Here is a 19,647-nt window from a genome sequence, read left to right on the forward strand (position 1 = left end):
AGGTAGGACAACAAAAAAGAAAAAAGAAGTCGGACAGATTCGTTGGGTCCGGTAGTTGTGTGTGTTTCGGCCCATTTTTTTTTTTGTTTTGCTTTTGTTTGGTTCATTATTCCGTGTGTGGCGGAAAAGCATCCGCCACCGCCCGTTCCGGATAGATGGAGCATCTGCTAAGGAGTTGTCACCGTCTCAGGCACGGACTGTCGGATGATTGAAAGGCAAACACAAAAAAGAAAAAAACAAGAAAAACCCAAGAGACAAATCAAATAATCCCGAAAAATATTAGAATCCCTCCCCCCTCCTCCCCCGAAAGGAAGAAAAAACCAAACAAGAAAAGAAATTACTCCCGAAAAGAAAGATGGCGTCATCCGTCAGTAGCAACGGCGGCAGCAATAACGTCATGATCCGCAGCAAAAGCGATTCGATTGGAGTTGCGGGAGGTCACACGGCGACAGCGATGGATGAACGCAATACACAAGGAATCGGTGGCGGAGGCGTCGGCGGAGGCAATACGACGACGACGACGCTGATCGGAGGGTTGGCGACAGGTCCGGAAAGGCGGACAGCGACGACGGCCGACGATTCGGCCATTTCGTTCAGCGAGGAAGAGGAGGAAGAAGACGAAGACGAAATGGATGGCGAAGGAGATGATGACGAGGAGGAAGATGATCACCGGCCGGAATCGTCCGAGGCCAACGCGGCGGCCGCTGCCGCTGCAGCCGCTTTCAACGCCGCCGCCGCTGCCGCCTTCCAGCGTCAACTTTTGGCCAATTTCCCACTCTTTCATCATGCGTCAGACGGATCGAGTAAACTGGATAACGATCCATCAAACGCGTCGGCTGCGATGGAAGCCATGTCCTCCACCAACAACAGTCCCAATCCATTCGAGAGTTACATCGCGGCGGCGGCAGCAGCCGCAGCCGCCGCCAACGCCGAGGCTCTCTTCCGCCAACACCAGCAGCAGCTGGCCATGTCCGGATCCGGAAGCCACGCCGCCAGACTCAGCGAGAAACGGACGGCCCACGACAGCGGCACAGACGACAACGACCTGTCTCTCGGCGGAGGTAAAGGCACTGATGGATCAGGAAGCGGCAAAAGCCCGGCCGGGATCCACCAGCAACCGCCGAGCAACAAGCGACGGAAGCAATCCAAGCCCGTGCGGATTAGCAGCGACCAAGAGCCGGGCGCCAACGACGAAAACGCCACGTCGGCCGTGACGGCATTTCTGGCCGCCCAAACGGCCGCCGCCGCTGCCGCCTTGTTCCACCAGAACAATCCGAACGCATCCAGCGAAGAAGAAGAGGAAGGAGTTCTCCTGCCACCGAATTCATCCGGCGCTAAACTCCTCAATGGCCAGCACCAGCAGCAAATGTTGGAGTGGGTGCGGGCGAATAATCACATGATGACGGGCGGCGGAAGTCACGAGAGCGAGCAAGAAGAGGGTCAGATCATCCGCAGCTCATCGGCGAATTCATCCGGCGGTGGGCACATGTTCGACCACCAATTGGCCAGTCGTCTGATGATGGCCGGCAATTCCTCGTCGGCGGCTGCCCGCAGTTTCGCCGACTTTCTGGCCTCGACGGCCGCCGGAGGTGGTAACGGCAAAGGATTTCCTTTATTTCCTTCGCCCGCTTACGGCGGAAGCTGGAATCAGCAGCAGCAGCAAATGATGATGAACATCATGTCGATGAATCGATCCGGCGGAATGATGTTCGACGACGGCGAAGTGAGCCGGAGCAGTAGCCATTGCTCCGGATCGCCAACCGGCGGATTAGGAGGCAGCCACCACCACCACCACTTGACGGATGCGAAAAAGAATCATCCAAACGACGAGAGCGGCGAACGATCCAGTTCCGATTCACCCTTCGCCTTCCGCAACATGCTGAAATACGGTGGGTCCGCTTCCGGCGGATTCTACCCCTCTGGCGGCCCGTCCGTCTCGTCGCCGTTCCTCTTCCCATTCCTGCAGTCATCGTCGGCCGGTAATTCTCCATTGGCCAATCACTCGATGGGCAGAGGCGCAAGCGGTGGGCTGTTGGGCTCACCGTCGGCCCTGGGCGGAAGCATCCGCATCTTCAACCACGAAGCCTACTGCGAGCTGTGCAACAAAGAGTTTTGCAACAAATACTTTCTCAAGACCCACAAGGCCAACAAGCACGGCATCTACGTCGACAATATCCCGCCGACGCCGACGCCACCGACGACCAATGGTGGCGGAGGAGTCGTCGTCACTGGAGGCAGCACTACATCCGTCACCCCGGATGGTCGAATTTCCGGCCCGGCTTCAATTTCAACACCATCCAGCAGCAGCACTGGCACTGGCATCGGCAGTAGCAACGGCGTCCAGTCTCTTCCGTTTTCGGTGTCGAGTTCATTCGGTCCGCCGTCCTTGTCGTTGACTGTGGGCGCCATGACGTATCCGATGCATCCGCCTTCCACGGAATTGGCTCCCATCGATCCGGCACCGCCCGTCACCTACTCGCCCATCATGACAACGTCGCCGTCAAAATCCATTTACCAGACCGGAGGGTTGTTGGCGTCGGCGTCGATGACGACGACATTGTCCACCTCGGCCACGACGACCATTCCGTCGCTGTCGGCCATCACGACGCCGACCAGCGGAATGAGCGCGCCACCCGGCGGATTGATGGACTTTTTCCCCATGTGGCCGTCGCAGACGTCCACTCCGCCCGTAACGACGTCCAACAACACGCTGGCCGTTCCGTCGTCTCTCAATCCGATTTCGACGTCGGCCGTCTCGATGAAGCACAACCTACAGCACCTGCCGGGCGGAATCGTCAATCCGGAAGCCTACTGCGAACTGTGTCAGAAAGAGTTTTGCAACAAGTACTTCCTAAAGAGACACAAGGCCAAGATGCACGGCATCATTCCACCGGAAGGCAGCGCACCAACGACTCCCTCCTCTGCCGGAACTTCACTTCCATCATCCAGCGGCGGCGGTGGTGGTGGATCTTCATCCCACAAGAGGAGCAAGTCTCATTCGTCGAAACAAATAGCCCCACTGGCAATTCCAGCGGCAGCAGCAACAACGACTGCCGTTGATCTCATCAAAATTCCGATAACTCTTCCATCAACGGCCGTCACTTCTCCGGCTCGGAATATTCCTGCCAGCGGAAGCGAAGCGATCGCCGAACAGCCAGCAGCGGTCGCCGATCCTATCCAGGAATCCAACGGTACGACGTCGACGGCCTTCAACCTTCTGATGCAAGGCGGACTGGGCAGTTTGGGCATCAAAAACGAAACAGGTGGATGCGGAAGCGGAGGTGTTTTGCCATCCAGCGGATCCAAATTGGATTTGAGCAACAGCAGCGGTGGCCGGCAGGACAACAACAGCTTGTCGCTTTTGAAAATCCCGACGCCGTCACTTTCGGCCATGTTCTCGACGCCATCGCCCATGATGGAATCTCATCCGGCTCGCATTCATCACTCGAAAACGCCTTCTTCATCTTCTTCTTCCGGCGGCGGAGGAGGTGGCGCCAACGGAAGCAGCGGAGGTGGCGGAGGCGGCGGCGGAATGGTGCCGCAGCAATTGTTTTCGCCGGAACGACTCCGCCAGATGGGCGTCATCAATACGGAAGCGTTTTGCGAGATTTGCTGCAAGGAATTCTGCAACAAATATTTTTTGCGGACGCACAAATTCAAGAAGCACGGAATCGGATCCATGCCCGAGCAGCAGCAGCAGCAGCAGCAGTCGTCGAGCCAGCAGTCGGATTCGTCCTCTTCGACCGGAATGATCCGCCAGCACCACTACAACAACAACAACAACAACAACAAGAGGGGCGGACCGAGTCCGACGGCCAAACAACTAGCGATCGCCAACAGCGAATTCAGCCCCGAGCAAAAGGCGCCATTGAATTTGGTGACGACTCCGTCGGGGACGTTGACAACAGCGACGACAACAACAACAACAATGGGGCAACAACAACAACCACCACAACAACAACAGGCCAGCCAGCTGGACGGCGGAATGCCCCTCTCGTGCGATCTGTGCCAACGACCTTTCCAGTCGACTTACCTGTTGCACATGCATCGCACCTACTTCCATAATCAACCACCTCCGGCGGATGAGTCGATGAACGAGAACGACATGAACGACACGTCAGCCATGGACGAGGACAATCAATCAGACAACGGACAGGAAGACGATGAAACTGGAACTTTCACCAACACCAACTCACCCCGACCGCCGTCGATCGCCGTCAAATCAGAGCCGGAGGCCCGGAATGCGGATGCAGCCGGCGAAGATCAGCGACCTGTTTCGACCGATGCCAACAATTCGTCCTCGGGCGGAATCACCATCAGCGCCGACCTGCAGAAACTCCAGTCGATGATAATGGAGTTGAACGGATCGTCGTCGGCGGCTGCAGCTGCGGCCGCCGCCGCCGCCTCCATGGCCGGAGAGGATCGCCGACGCTGCTGGATGGACGGCCCTGTCAAGAGCGCGGGCAACAACATTAATCAGCTGAGTGTCGGTCACAACGAGTCGGGTAATCATTACATCAGCGCCAGCGGCGGTGGCATCGTCAAGATCGTCAATCCGGCCACTAGCGATCCATCGGATCCGGGCAATTTGGCGGCAGCGTCTTCGTCGTCGTCGAGCGTCTGCCACCTGTGCAGCAACAAAGATTTCGTGTCTCCATCCTTCCTCCAGATTCACATGCAAAATTTCCACGGAATTGGCGTCGGCGGAAGCGGCGATCCATCGGCGGCTGCCATGGAAGCGGCCGTCGCAGCCGCCGCTTCTCAACTCGGTTTCGACCGTCTGCTCGATTTCGGACCTCCTCCAGCATCATCTTCGACATCCGGTCACCACCACATGAAACGTTCCAGCGGCGGAGGAGGCGGTGGCGGCGGTCGCTCGTCGTCTTCGGCCTCTCCGGCGGCCACGCGCAGCTACTGCCAGATCTGCAACAAGGAATTATGCAACAAGTACTTTATGAAAACTCACATGCTGAAAATGCACGGCATCCACCTGGAGGCCAGCGGCGGCGGGTCTCAAATCGGCGGAGTCCAGTGCGACATCTGCCACAAGGAATTGTGTTCCAAATACTTCCTCAAAGTCCACAAGCAAAACACTCACGGCATCGTGTTCCCCGACCATGAAATGCTCCTGCCCAATGGCGTGGGCGGACCTGCTGGTAACATGTTGAAGGAGCAACAGCATCAAGGAGTGATGGATCTCTCCTTCCATCAACACCACCACCACCACCAACAACAGCAACAACAACAACAAATGCAACAGCAGATGATGGAAGGGTCAAACAGTCCGGTCAAGTCAACGTCCGTGACGGAATCGTGTCCGCTATGCCCCAAGCGCTTCAAGAGCTCAAAGGCCCTCAAGGCCCATTTGAGTCACGAACATTCCGGCTCTTCCGGCTCTTCGACAGCGGCTTGTTGCTACATTTGCAGCCAGCAGTTTGGCGATGTCGTGGCGTTGCAGGTCCACCTGATCAAGAGTCACGCCTCGCATTTGATGGATCACCACCAGACTCCACCTCCTCCGGCCAGCGTTTCGACCTCGGTGGCCGCCGCCACTCCTACGGCCGGCGGCAGTGAACAACAGCAGGCCAATCAGGGCTGTCCTATGTCTTCGCCTTCACCAAAGACTTCGCCGTCGTCCTTCCAGCGCTCGTCCTACTGCGACTATTCCGCCGGATACCTGTTCGCCAACGATCGCGGCGGACAGATGGGAGAGTCGTGTCCTCCACCTCCTCCTATGCCCGGCCTGGTGCCGGCCTCGGCCAACGCCAGTCCTCGGCCGTCGAGCGCCGTCGGAACTCGGTCGCCACCTGCCGCCGTCAATCAGCAAAAGATCCAGTGTCCATTATGCGGTCACCAACTGCCACTGGAACAATTCCAGACTCACCTAATGGCCCATCAGTTCCCCATTAACTTTTTGCACACTCTGATGCCTCCGTCGTCGTCGGCTGGAACGGCAACAGCTCCGGAATCTCACGCCCATGAAGAACAGGAACACGACGAGTTAGGAGCCATCAATCAGCAGCAGCAGCAGCAACAACAGCAGAGAAATACAACAACAACACCAACAACAGGGCGTCGTAAACGTCGTTACCGCTGTTCCGTGTGCAGTCGAAAGTTCGCCACCCGCCAGCTTTGCCTCACTCACATCCTGCAGCGCCATCCGCCATCGATGCGGAGCAGCCACAACGGCGGCGGCGGCTCAATGACCAACGCCAAAAGCGGATCTGGATTCGGCCTGTCGTCGCCAACGTCGCCCGTCTCCACGTGCCACATGATCCAGTCACAACAGCGGCCATTGACCTGCCCTCGGTGTGGGTACGCGACCCGGCAGCCGCAACTGCTCCGGCTCCACTTGAGGACGCAGCAATGCATTCCGGTGGTGGCCCGCAATCCCGACCTGCAGCAGCTTCCACCTTATTTGGCCGTTCCGACGTCGACGGCCTCGATGGGTGGCCCACACGCCGGCAGCCCGTCCAGGCTCTCGGCCATCATCAACAACAAGCAGGGACTGGGATTGCAGTCGGTCCAAGGCCAGCACGCCCACCGCCAGGATTTCGTCCTTCAGGCGTTCCTGTTGACCCAGCCGGATGCGGAAACCAACAAATCGTCGAGCTCGTCCAATGCCAACGCCAAGAACCGGCGCGGAGGTGATCCAGGAGCCAACCAGGAGAACGGGCACCACAACAATCACGACGATCAAGTGATGGATTCTTCGACGGTCGCCATCAAACGGGAGAGCCAACAAAATGGTAACCGGCTGAGCGGCCAGGATTCCGAGGAACGCAAACGGACGACGACGGACCAACAAAAGGATCGGCCAGCTGATGCCGCCACCAAGGAGCCGCGGGACGGGAATGGCGACGACGAAGACGAGGAGGAAGAAGGTCAGAATCAGAGTTGTAATTTCATCCCTTCGTTGATCCTGTTGCCCGTCAACCGACGCATTGCCAATCCGCTTTCCTTGACTTTCAGTCTCACACCTGCTTAAACCATCAGAAAGAAAAACATATTACATCACAACTCGCCAATTATTTCATTTTCCCTGCTCCCACTTTCTTTCAAATTGATTCATTTGAAAAATTCTCTTAACGACGTCTCTAGTCCCATGTCATTGTTTTTGCTTATTTCTTTGGTGTTGGATCGATTTATTTGTCCCTCTCCCAATTTAAATTTTCCTGGCGGCAAAATAGCTCTTTTTTTTTTCTTCAAAAAATCAAACAAATTTTTAATTAACAAAAAAGTCAACAATTTCTTTGATTGGGAAGGAAACAAACAAAAAAGAGTCTAGTCAGCCGCCTGGAAAATAGGACACAAACAACAAGAAAACACGCGAGGAAAATAATAGTTTCCATACACAAAACACAGGGTCTCTATCTCTCTTTCTTTGAAAAAAAAATCGTTATTATAATAACCAAATTAACAAAAACAAAAAAGAAACAACAAAAAAAAATGGGGGAAAAAAATGTTGGAAGTGAAGAAGAAGAAGAAGTTGAATTTTGAATTCAAAACAAAACAAAAATGATGATTGTACTTGGCATTTTGATGGCCATTTACAGTCACTGCAAACTATAATCAAATCCCGGGGCCTCTCTCTTTCTCTCTCTCTTTAACTGTCTTATCTATAAAAAATAAGGAAAATTTCATTTTTAAAAATTAAAATTCGTAAAATGTTGTATGTGTCGACCCAACGTAATATCCTCCAATGATGATTGATAATTTAGTCTCTGAGTGAAGAAAACCAAATTTCTTTTTCTTTTTTTTTTATTAATTGATAGAATGAGTGTGTGTGTGTGTGTGTGTGTGTCAAGTGACTGTGTGTTTTTGTTTCGGAATGTTTTTCTGTGTGTTAGTTGTCGGTATTATTATATAAAAGCAGACGAGCCCTTTGTTCGCGTGACCGAAAGGCGATGGTGGGGAGTGACGTCACTGCCACCCCCACCCAATAACTTGCTGATGGATGTCGCACACCTTTTTGATTCCCACCCACTTTGCTGTCGTCTTCCTGTGTGTCGTGTGTGTGGTTTTTCTTGGAAGCGAAACACAAAGAACGCGGACGTGTCCAAATGACATTCCAAATTTTAAAAAAAAACAACATTTTCAATCAAGTCCACTATTGCCGAGACGACGCCAAACATTCAGGGAAAATTAATTTTTCATTTCATTTTCTCTAGCACCGCCGATCTATTAGCGCGTTTTTACCATTTTGTGTTTTGTTTTCTATTTTCAAATCAATAGTTTCCTAGAATTAATTGTGTAAAATAATATTCCAGAAAATTCAGCCATTCCAATCCATACAATGTAGCGCATTCCAACTTATCCATATCCTAGTCGCCACTTTTGTTACACGCCACACCCTTTTATCTCCCCCCCTCAAAATAATTTCATTTGAAAAATTCCAAAGTTGAGCTCGTTCGTGTGTTTTTTAACTCGTTTGATTATTAGTTCCTTTGTCTTATAGTGTCGTTTCTTTTTGTTGTTTTTTTTCTTTGTGTCTGTGCGTTTTGTCTGTGTGTTTGTGTGCGAGTGGCAATTAATATAATTCATTTAGACCTGATTTTTTGTTTTTTCGCTTTGGTTCTTTTTCGTTGATATTATTTTTGTCTTTATTGGCTTTTATTCTTTATCTTTTTAAATATTTTTGATTTCCCCTCGTTTTCCCGGAACCGGAGATGAAGTCGATTGTCCATTTTCGTTCAATGCGCACGTTTTCTATTGTCGGACTTTTTGGGGTGGTGACGAGAGAGAGAATCAAGATGGGAAAGAACACAAGAAGATGACCAAACTCATCTTTTTTCTTTCCATCTTCTTTCGTTTGTTAACAACGGCAAAACAAACGACAGAAAGTGATTGACCTACCCCCCACCCTCAAAAGGCTGCACGGCTCGTTCACAAATGCCTTTTCGGCTGTCTACCCTTTTTTTCTGCTCCCGGGGTATAAGAGAAACACAAGTCCCGACTGTTGTCATCAATTTTTGAAGGGTCGCCCTAGCAGCAGCAGCAGCGTAGGTCAGAACGAAAACATAAAGCCCACACACACCCACTAAGCAACATCTTGTCCTAGTCTTTTATAGAGACAATCCCCTTTTTCTCCTTTGCGTCCCTCATCATTTCCTCCGATCCTCATCTTTCCCTTCGTACCTACAATCTGGTTTGTCCAGCGGACGACGCAACGGTAACCCTGGGTGCTCGTCGCTTTTTAATCAGTACACGCTGGGATTCTCCAAGTCAAAACAAGGATTACCTACATTTTCTAGGATATTTCCTTTTTTTTTATTTATTTTCATTTTTATTTCGTGCCGAAAGCGAAACAAATTCCCTTGAACTGCGGAGGAAATAAATATGTTGGGCAAGTCGTGGCCCCACCCATTTTCTGTGTTAGACTCCTCCCGTGCAAGCACACTCGGGTCCGAACGTCCGAATCAATAATAGCTTTCTCTCCTTCCTTTTTCTCTCTTCTCTCCCCCCCCCCCCCCTCTCTCTTGTGTGTGTCTCTCAACTCGGAAGAGGGGAGAGAAGAGAAGAGAAATAGGAGAACTCGAAAAAGTAGATGAAAGTGAAAGGGAGAAACAAAAAATAAATAAAAAAAAGAAGAAGAAGAAAAAGGACTTTGACGCGCCCTCCCACCCAACTTGATTCGATTCCCTTTGATTAAAGACTGGCCATCACTTTCTCTCTCTCCTCCTTTTATCTTCATCTATCCATCTCTTTCTGTCTTGTATTACGTATTGTACAGCAGCAGCAGACGACTGCTACTACTACTACTACTCCACTCTACGCATATAGGAGATAAATACAAGTTTTGATGCGATATGAAGCAGGGGGGCGAAAAAAGGCTGAAGCAGCGCATACACAATGCGGCAGATGAAAAGCAAACAAACGGCCTGACTGGGCAAGAAACGCAAGCGAATCAAATAGGAGCAACAAAAACAACAACCGGGAAGGCGGGGGGGAAACAAAAAACTATAAGGAGCAATAAAGTTGTTCCGTAAGTCACATCAAACCTCTTGATGTGTGTTTAGTAACTACTGAGAGAGAGAGAAGAGAGTCTGATTTGGTAAAAAAAAATGAAGGAATACCAACCCCGAAATATTGTAGTCACTATAAAAAAGCCCCAAACTAAAAAAGAAAAACTACTTCTTTGGCCATCGGGTTCTCTCTCTCTCTAAACGACCGTAGCAGCAGCTACTGCTCTCTCTCTCACAAAACGACGACTATATATCAGACTCTACAATTAATAAGTTTCATGTTGTTGCTGGCTGCCAGTGAGTATTTTTACTATACGTCCCCCCTCCCACCAAAAGTCTACATATACCCGGAGAAAGGCTACAAAACTGCTGATTCGGACGACATATTTTTCCTTCTTTTCCCTGCGAACGGAATTGCCGACTCGACTATAAAACAAACTTGTATTTATTTATTTGTGTTTAGTGTTTGTACGAGCAGCGTGTATGGATGGATGGATGGATGGAGAGAGAGATGTCCATCGAGAAATGAAAAAAGTTCATGAAAACCTTTTAGGACACACGATGAAAAGAGGGGGGAGAGAAAAAAATAAAAAAAGGACGTGGGCGACTGACCACCTGCTGCCCCACCCAATGAGAAAAGTGTGTCGGTTATATACGTGTGTTGGGGGGGAGAAAAACTCTCCGACACATCAAACAACACCTCGTGCCTCGAGTTTTTCCCGTTTACTTGAGAGGAATAAAAAATAAGGCCATCGATTGAATTACATTCGCTTCGTTGGATGAATAGATGATTACCGGCAAATTCAATTTTCCCGCTTTTCTATTGCATCCGTCCGTCTCCTTCGTTTTTCGCCCAAATTGAATAGCTGAACTTTTTTTTAAGAACTAAAACATTTCATCAGTTTGAATGGTCTTTCAATAATTTACTCGCGCAATTTCAACAACAACCAAAAAAATTGATCAAGAAAAACCGGAAATTTATAAAAGATTGCGACCAATGGAAGAGTGAAAAAAGGCAAACGTCACGGTGGTGGGAGGAGAAAGAATGGTGGTGGGGGGGAGATGATTATTGTTGTTCAACCCTCGGTCCCTGCGACGCGGAACGCAATAATAAAAAAAAAGGAAAAAGGCCATGAGGGGGGCGACTGCGACGGCGCAAATATGATATAAGGTCGATTGATATTTTCCAATTGCTCAGCGTCAAAACAAGACCCAAGTCCCAACCCTCGCCACCCCTGTACCTTTTATTTTTCTTCTTTTTTGTTCTCCCCCCTTCACTGTAGCAGGAGGCGATCGTCTATAGTCAATCATTTCCCAACGATATGGGCTTATTTCATCTCGTACTACAACTACTGAGAGCAGGCAGTAAAAGAGTAGGTAATTCAATTCCAAATCGGGGTAGGACCCTGTCGGTCACTGACCGCGCCCATGTCGAGTTCCAACCGAAAACGAGCGAGTTCTTGTCTTCTTTGCCAAGAAAGAAAAAACATAAAGGATCGTTGGAAGGTTAAAAGGTGTAAGGTATCCTCCTCTTGACGTCAAATGACACTCGACGATTCCGGGGAAACGGACAAATTCCGGGAAATTTTATTTTTTCCTTTTTCTGTTTTATTTTTTATTATTTTGTGATAATTTTTGCACGAGTCATGTAAAAATGGTTTCCTTTAAACAAAATGGCGTTCGTCGTTGGTTAGAAAGACAAAAAAATTATTTCGTCCGCGAGCAATATCAAAAAAAGAAATAAAAAAATGTCCGAATTGAAAAGAAATTCAGCACGAGACACGGAAGATGACGTCACACCTCCCCGATTAAATTGTCGTGCGATTTTTTCAAACATGTTAACAATGATAAAATGCAAATGATGTTATGAGCCAGTGCGTCAGCCAAGTGAATTTATGTGCAAAGAAATTAAGCTTATTCGGGGCAGTGATTTGATTTGAATCCAGCCCCCAACTCACACAATTTGCGTCTAAACAAACAACACGAAAATCAAAATGGTCGAGTCCTTATATTTATTATTAACTACCACATATTTAAACCAAATAACGGAATTGGAGATTTATAACTACGTGTGTGTTCCCCTTTTTTCGTCCCCAATAATCTTTCAGATTTATCATTTGACTTTATCGACGAGGCAGAAATCTCGCGCGTGTGTCTGTCTGATTGTAACTCTGCGAATTATGAAACGGTCATAATAATAATTAAATAATAATCCATTTTCTGTTCGTGCAAACCCCCTCCCCGAGAAATGATTTTAAATTTTATTTCAATGTACGTGTCGACTACTAAACGTGAATATCGGCGGGTACTAAACAAACTCGTCTGACAAACTAACGGCAAAATCAAAAATGGATCGTGGCTTTCTTATCAAGACAAAAACCAAATGTTCTATCGTGTGTTCGCTATATCTCTCTCTCTCTGCTATTTCTCATTCTTGTTCTTCGATATTGTCTCCCCCACTAACCCCCCGATGTCCAAACCCTCCCCCCTTAATTGATAATGTTAATTAACAGCGTTATCGAAAACCCATGATGCAGTGTATCAAAATAAAGGGAAAAGGAAAAAAAAAATAGTTTTTATGGGAAATAATAATATTTGAAAAAAAAAAAGAGAGAGAACCTGACTGACGTGGTGGTCTGTAATGTGTGGTCGCTGTTGTATTTTGTACCTCCCCCCCAATGATTTTATTTTTTAATTTCTCGATGTGAAAAATTCAATTTTTTCTTCAAATAAAAAAAAATCAAAAAGTTCCTATGACGCCACAAGAGAAAACGACAAGTTCCTAATCGACGAGGCTATAAAAAAAACAAAAGAGCAACGGCAGTTCCTATTTAAAAAAATGATTCCTGAAATTATTATGTCAATGTATGTCGTTTTTCTTCATTTTAAACATTTCTTCTTCTACTTGTTTCCTTTGATGAATTCCCAAAATTTCGTTTATCGGCGTCTCGTCCCAAAAAATTCAAATAACCTCGACCCCATCCAGTACTTTATAAACCCACTTGTTTCACGGTGTTGTTGTTTCACAATTCGCCAGAAAGAAGAAGAAAAAAAACCTAACCGGCAGTGTGTGTGTACACTTTGACACGAGGAAATGACTCTCCATCCCACCCCCTCCGCCCTTATCGTGAATGTGTGTGTGTGTGAGCGCCTATGTGAGTGTGTAAATGAGTGCCCTGATGGAAAATACCCTCCTTCCCATTACTCTGTCTCTTTCCCAACAACAACAACATAACTACCCCCCGGAAATTCTCTCACCCACGTTTCTAATATTCTTTGGAAAACAATTTCGTTTCGATTTTGTCAATTTGGGTTTCATTTCAATTTCATTTGGAATTATTTTCTTTGCATTCATCAATACATGGTATCATGGTTTCGTGTACATTCTCGTCTTTCATTTTCATTGGGTGTCACCGAAATTTCAAAAAAATAAAAAAAAACTGGGGACCGACATGGGCCAGCCCCCTTTCTGCGCAGCAACTCTGACAGAGGGGTGGTCCCGATTGGTTGGATTAAAAGGGAAAAAAAATTCAATGAAAAGAGATTCAACAGTCAAAAAATAAATCACACACACCCCAAAAAAAAAACAGATTCAAAAGGGGTGCAGAAGATTCCACCCCTTTTTTCATAACAGAAAGGGTGTGGATCAAAAAAGGGGGTTGGCTTTTGAAAAATCGCGGATTGGCTGTCACGATAAACACGGACGCCATCGCCGCATCCGACCAATCAAAATCTCCACTTTCTTCTCGGTTGGTTTAAAAAAAGAAAGATTTAAAAAAAAAAAAACTTAAACGTCTAATAAAATGAAAAAAGAAAGTGAAATTTCAGCGGAAGAAATACTACTCTTCAAGGCGGATATTTCTTTCACTTTTCTCTGCGTGTAATCTCTTTTCGCTTTTTGCTGTGCCGCGAATGTTGCCCTTGGCAACCCAAGTCAGAGTCTTTGTGGTTGATAATAATATCGTCCACATGTAACTGATGGAGACCGAAATGACACGGAATTACGCCAGCCACACGGGTCCACCTTTTAGACATCCATTTGGGTGTGTGTGTGTGTGTATGTTTTTCGCTTGAGCTCTCGCACTGTGCGCGTTACGTCACGGCCGCTATCTCGGACGAATAGTTGAGGTAACATTGGGACCATTATACGAGAAAGCAGCTATTTCCGGTACGAAAACAAATACACAAATACAACCGTTTTTTTTTTCTTTTAATAGGTTTTTTAAAAAATAAAAAGATCTTTTCGTTCCCATTTTCATCATCTTTTTTTTCCTTGTGAGTCCCCGGGCGTCGTCAAAGAGCAACTTTTTTTCATTTCTTTCTTTGCAACTCGCCGTATATATATATATATACGGCTGTGTGTATAAACGATCAATAAAATGGAGGCAGCGGCAAGAGGTCTACGAAGACGACGACGACGTCGTCCTCCTCCTCCTCCATCACATCGCGTCGAGGGAGGGAGAACAGGGGGGGGGGAGCTTAATCTATAGAAAAGTAAAAAAGAAAAAAGAAGGAAAATGCGGGAGGAAATATAAGGAGTTTTCAAACCACCCACCGACGCCACCACCCCCTTCAAATAAAGGGTGGGTGGGTATAGGAATAGAAGAGTATTATAAACAACCATCTATAGTCGCCGCCTCTACAGCCGCAGATATCTCTGCCGGCCGAGATGGATGTGCTGGACAACAACAACAACATCCCTTTCACCCCCTTCGACACACACACACACATCCTGGACGTTTTCTCCCCCCTCACGTCTGTTCCAGCATAAGGGCGCCTGGAATCTCATATTATATGAAAAGGGAGCTCAACCCTTTTCCTTTTTTTCGAATCCAATGAGACTGGGCACATTACATCCAACCAATACACAGACGGGAGAGAGAGAGAGAGAAAAACCCCCTTTTCGATCTAATTCTTTTCCAGCTCTCTCCCCTCATGCGGCAGCAGAGCCCTCCTGGGCCGGGAGAAAATCCATGGTCACCCCTTTTTTTTCTGTCGTCCCCCTCTTGCTTTTCATCTCTTTTTTCTTCTTCGCATTTCCTCTTCTTCTTCTTCTTCCCATTTGTTGTTGTGCGCCCAAAGAGCTGCAATGCAACCGTACAAGTCCCGATTTAGCTCCACCCCCTCCACGTGTCGGTCCCGAAAAACAACCCCACGAGAAATTGATGTGGGTTGAAAATGAGTGTCGAAACAATCGCGCTGCATAAAAGAGATCAACAAACGACGACGTCGCAATCGCATCACATTGTCCTCTGACCGACGCGGGGAAGCGCCGACGACTGACAAAAATTCCGCGCTCAGCGTTTGTCGAAGGGGAAAAAAAGAAATTTGATGGTTGCGTAATTTTGCGAAAACAAAAAGGAAAGGGGGGGGGCGCGGTCAAATCAGTCGGATGGATAAATCATTGGCATTGATGAGGGCCAACACGAATGAAATAGAAATGGGATCCCCCTAAAAAAAGAAGCGTGACCAAACAAACCCAAAAAATAAATAACTGAGAAAAGAAAACGTCTGGGAACGGGCGAAAACATATCAAAGTCCATCATCAATTTATGGACAGCGCACAACTACTGTGCCACTACTGCTATATACGTACACACACATCCGTGCAGTATGGCAGTATAACTATGAGCTCGGCGTATATACCTCCGGATGCATTATTCCGGTTCTTTTGCCTCCTGCGGGCCCTGGCCTTTTGATCTATTATTCTCCAACGATTCCAGGAGAACCCAAAAAGAACTAAAGGGACGCAGAAACTACAAGAAGAAGAAGAAGAAGAAGCAACTACTGGCCAAAAGTTTTGTGTGTGTGTCCTTTTGGGTGGGGAGGGGGTTTTCTGTGTGATACGTCCATAAATGAAGCATCAGCCTCCGGCCTAGGAGCCATCCGAAAAATGAAAGAGCCACAACACACACACACACACATAGAGAGAAAGTCTATAACCAAGTCAATCTATAGATCGTCTTTCACACAGCAGACAAATGGCGTTTACTTATGGATGTATAGATGGACTCTCTCTCTCTCACTCGATTTTTCCTTTTTTCGTTTTGTTTTGTGTTTTTGGACCGTTGAACTTTTGGAGGGATGATGGAGAGTCATTACGTAGATGCAGCACCACCACATTCAGCTGATTGTGTCCGTCCCAACTCGCCTTGTATACACCAGCACCACTCTCTTTCCTTTCTTATTCTTATTTCGATGTTCTATCCATTAATGAAGAACCCCGACCAGCTCTTAACCCGGGACAGCCAACATAACCCTGGGCCCATCCGGCTTCTTCATCTCCTCCTGCAAAACTTATTGATTGAAACATCCATCATTCACCAATGATGCGAACTGACTCAAATCGGAGAGAAACAACCAAACAACTTTTTCCTTTCTTTCTTTCCCCCACGTTGGTGCTGTGGTAATACGAAGCGACGGTATGGCCATCAACTTTTAGCTGCCAGAGATTCAAGTCTAAATGCGGCCACACCCCAAATAAATATAGGTGGAGACTCTCTCTCTCTATCAAGAAATGATGAAAGAAAAAGGGACCCAAAAAAAAAATTGTCTGTCGACTCTCGACGCTCGGTCGCGTCACATAGATATAGATATATTTCCATTTATATTTGATTTGGGCTGCACCCCCGACCGACGTCGAGGAATCCAATTGATTTTCGTCGTCGACGACGACGTCGCCGACAGATTATAAAAGAAGAAGAAGAAGAAAGAGGCAGCAGCTCTCTCCCAAGTTCTTTGCTCTATAGCCCACCGCCGCTCAACGTACATTCAATGATAGATTGAGGGAAAAAGGCAAAGAATAAAAGCAAAATGGAAGAAGAAGAAGAAGAAAAAACGACACAAAATGAGAGAGAGAGAGAAGAGAAAAGTGACGAGATTTCGCTCGACTAGTTTCGTTTCTTTTATTTTCCCTTTTTTCTATTCTTTTCTTTTTCATTCTCTCCACCATCCAACATCTCTCTCCCACTGTTATACTCGGTGCTGCTGGTGTATTATTGATCAGCAAGCCCCAACCCACCCACCCCCTTCTAACCCCACCCCGTTTCTCCCCCCCCCCTCCCTTCTCTATCCAATAATGTTACGTACTATAAAAAAAAAGAGAGAAGGAGAAAAAAGAGAAACGAGTGGAGCGAGGATGACTGCGGTTCGACTATGCGTTTCATCATCATCGGCTTCACATGAGATCCGACTCATCATTCGTCTTTATACTCATCCCATTTTTTGGGGAGGGATGAGGAGCGCTGCTCTTGTCTTTTATGTATATGTATACGCCGGTCTTATTTATTTCCGAGCAAATAAATTTCAAACCCAAATTAAAAGCAACGATAATCATTCTTTTGTTTTCGAAAAAATAAATAAACAAGTTTTAGATCGAGATCCGGCTGGAAATTGAATAGTAACTTATTGCGTTCAAATAGAGTTAAAGCAATTCAATCTTCATTTGAGTTTCTCATTGCCGGAATTTTGTAATAACTTTTTTTTTTCTCCCGGTCAAATTCGATTTGGCCAGTGACAGTAGGCAGACCCAATTTCACGATTTACTATTACAGTTTTATCCCCCCCCCCCCTTCTACTCTTCTCTCTTCCCTTTTTTTCCCGAAACAAATAAATTGGATATGAAGAGATGAACTTATGTTACTGTAGTGGACGCGCGGAACAAATAAAACTTGCTTTATTTTTTAAGATGAGGAAGATGATGATGCTTATACAACCGTCGTCCACTACTATATACACAGTCCAGCGAACACTAACAATCACAGACCGGAAGACCCGGAACTGTGACTGTTTTCCGTTAAAACTCCAACTTTTTTTGTCCCCAATCCCATTTTCAAAGAGGTACAACTCATAAAGTTGCTTGATAGAAAGATAATAAGATATCCTATTTTTGTGAAAAGATGCGAGCGCAGCGCAATAAAAAAAAATGACATTTACAAAATAATCCCGCGTCCATCTCTCGATTATTTCTGTTTACACTTTTTTGATTTGGTCACGCAGATGTGAACCAATCCAATCAACATGGCATTCAACTCTTTTTTTTTTTTTTTTACTTTTCTACTTACAACTCTAATAAAAATGAATAGACTACTATAAATAGTGCGTTGCAGGTCTGCACACGGGGGCATTCAATTACGAGTGGGACCGACAACTTTTTCCCTTTTTATTTTCATTTTCCTGGTCCGCCGGTATTGGCGTCGATTCAAAACTCCCGGTCCTCTTTTATTTTCTACCCATTTCCGTCTTTCGTTTAGAAAAAATTGCGTCGACCTATGCTGGCGATTGAATTCAATCAATTTCAAGCGAAATTCTTTGCAGAGATTTCCATGGAGACGGGTGGGGGGGAATTCGTTCGGTCAAGGCGGGATTGGTGGTACACGAACAACTGTACATTTTATGGATAGAGGTCAATTGAGCTTTAGGGCTCATCAGCCATTCATGGATTGAATTGGTGATAGGCTTCAGTGTCGGCCGGCCCGCCGAACTACTCACAGAGACACGTACTCATATATGGATAATGATTTCTCTGGAAATCTATAATGAATAGAATAGAACTGGCATCAGAACGGATCGTGTGTCACCCTGCCCGCCATTTGAACACACCCGAAAATATCCGACATTACGTCGGCTGCCAGTGCCGGCGTATTACAAAAGAAAAATAAATGAATACAGTAAATATCTAGTAAGAGAGGGGGGAGAAAAACAAATAAAAGTAAAAACAGAAAAAAAAAGAGAATCAAAAAGAAAAAGTTACTGCTGGAGGAGAGACGTTATTAAAAATGCAGTCCAAGTTTAGTAGCTGCACCGGGACTAGAATATTGAACACCGGGCCGGGACATATACCATTCGACATCGATGAGATAGAAGGGAGAGAGAGAAAAAAAGAAGGAATATAGATGGTTGGGAATAAATGTAAGAGTTTTCTGTGTATAGATTACTCTTTGGCCGAAATCGAATAGATATAAAAACACGCCAAGAGTCACTATCGCATCTATACACACACAACAGAGTGTGGAATATCGATCGGGACTTTTTTTTTTTGTTTGCTTTTTCTTCTTCTTTCTCTCTCGACGATCCCGCTGAACTTACACATGTACTACGGGCCATCATTCCCGCTCTCATTATGTGATATCCTAGCTCGGCGATGACCGCACTAAAACTCAGTTTAAGGGGCATTGTCAACGGTGGACGAATGGATCCAATTGGCTTAGTATTTCGCCTCCCCCCAAAATTCAACAACGAAATGCAAAACCCCCAAATTTTATTTTTCAAATTCATTACCGACGTAATAAAAGTAGATTTCTTTCATGGCGTGTAAAATAAAAGAGGCGGGATAGAATGGATCTAACCGGAGAGAAGGAGGAGCTGCCGTTTTGATGAAAAATCCCGAGCTATACTACACAGAGCTCCGAGCCTGTGTGTACACCAGCGACATACATCATCCTATCCAGCTGTCAAATATCGGAGAGCGGATAAACATCTGGACGGCGCAAAAAGAATATCCGAAGCAAAAGAGAAACAAACAAACAGATAAAACGACAAAAAAAAAAAGCGCGATTTTTTGAAATCATCAATTACGGTTGAGGACTTAGCCGCTCGTTGCATAAGAAGTGAGACAAGAGCGGAACCGGGGGGGAGACTTTTGTCTGCCGCTATCTTTGTGTGCGTGAATGAATAAACGAGA

At 46.8% G+C, this 19,647-nt stretch overlaps 2 protein-coding genes across 3 annotated transcripts in view; one reads left to right on the top strand and one right to left on the bottom strand.

The window, feature by feature from the left end:
* The window catches only part of LOC124190661 (serine-rich adhesin for platelets-like), a 27,428-nt gene extending 23,136 nt beyond the window's left edge, over nt 1-4,292 (bottom strand). For both annotated transcript variants that reach the window (XM_046583473.1, XM_046583471.1), the window contains exon 1: nt 4,197-4,292. The gene's annotated coding sequence lies outside the window, so the exon portion shown is untranslated. The remainder of the gene's footprint in view (nt 1-4,196) is intronic.
* On the top strand, nt 356-13,347 carry LOC124190659. The gene has a single exon (XM_046583469.1). It carries the CDS (start codon nt 356-358, stop codon nt 6,986-6,988), a length of 6,633 nt encoding a protein of 2,210 aa, XP_046439425.1. The 3' UTR covers nt 6,989-13,347.
* Nucleotides 13,348-19,647: the final 6,300 nt, after the last annotated feature.

Source organism: Daphnia pulex, chromosome 3 (genome assembly GCF_021134715.1).
Source record: "Daphnia pulex isolate KAP4 chromosome 3, ASM2113471v1".
Classification (NCBI taxonomy): Eukaryota; Metazoa; Arthropoda; class Branchiopoda; order Diplostraca; family Daphniidae; genus Daphnia; species Daphnia pulex.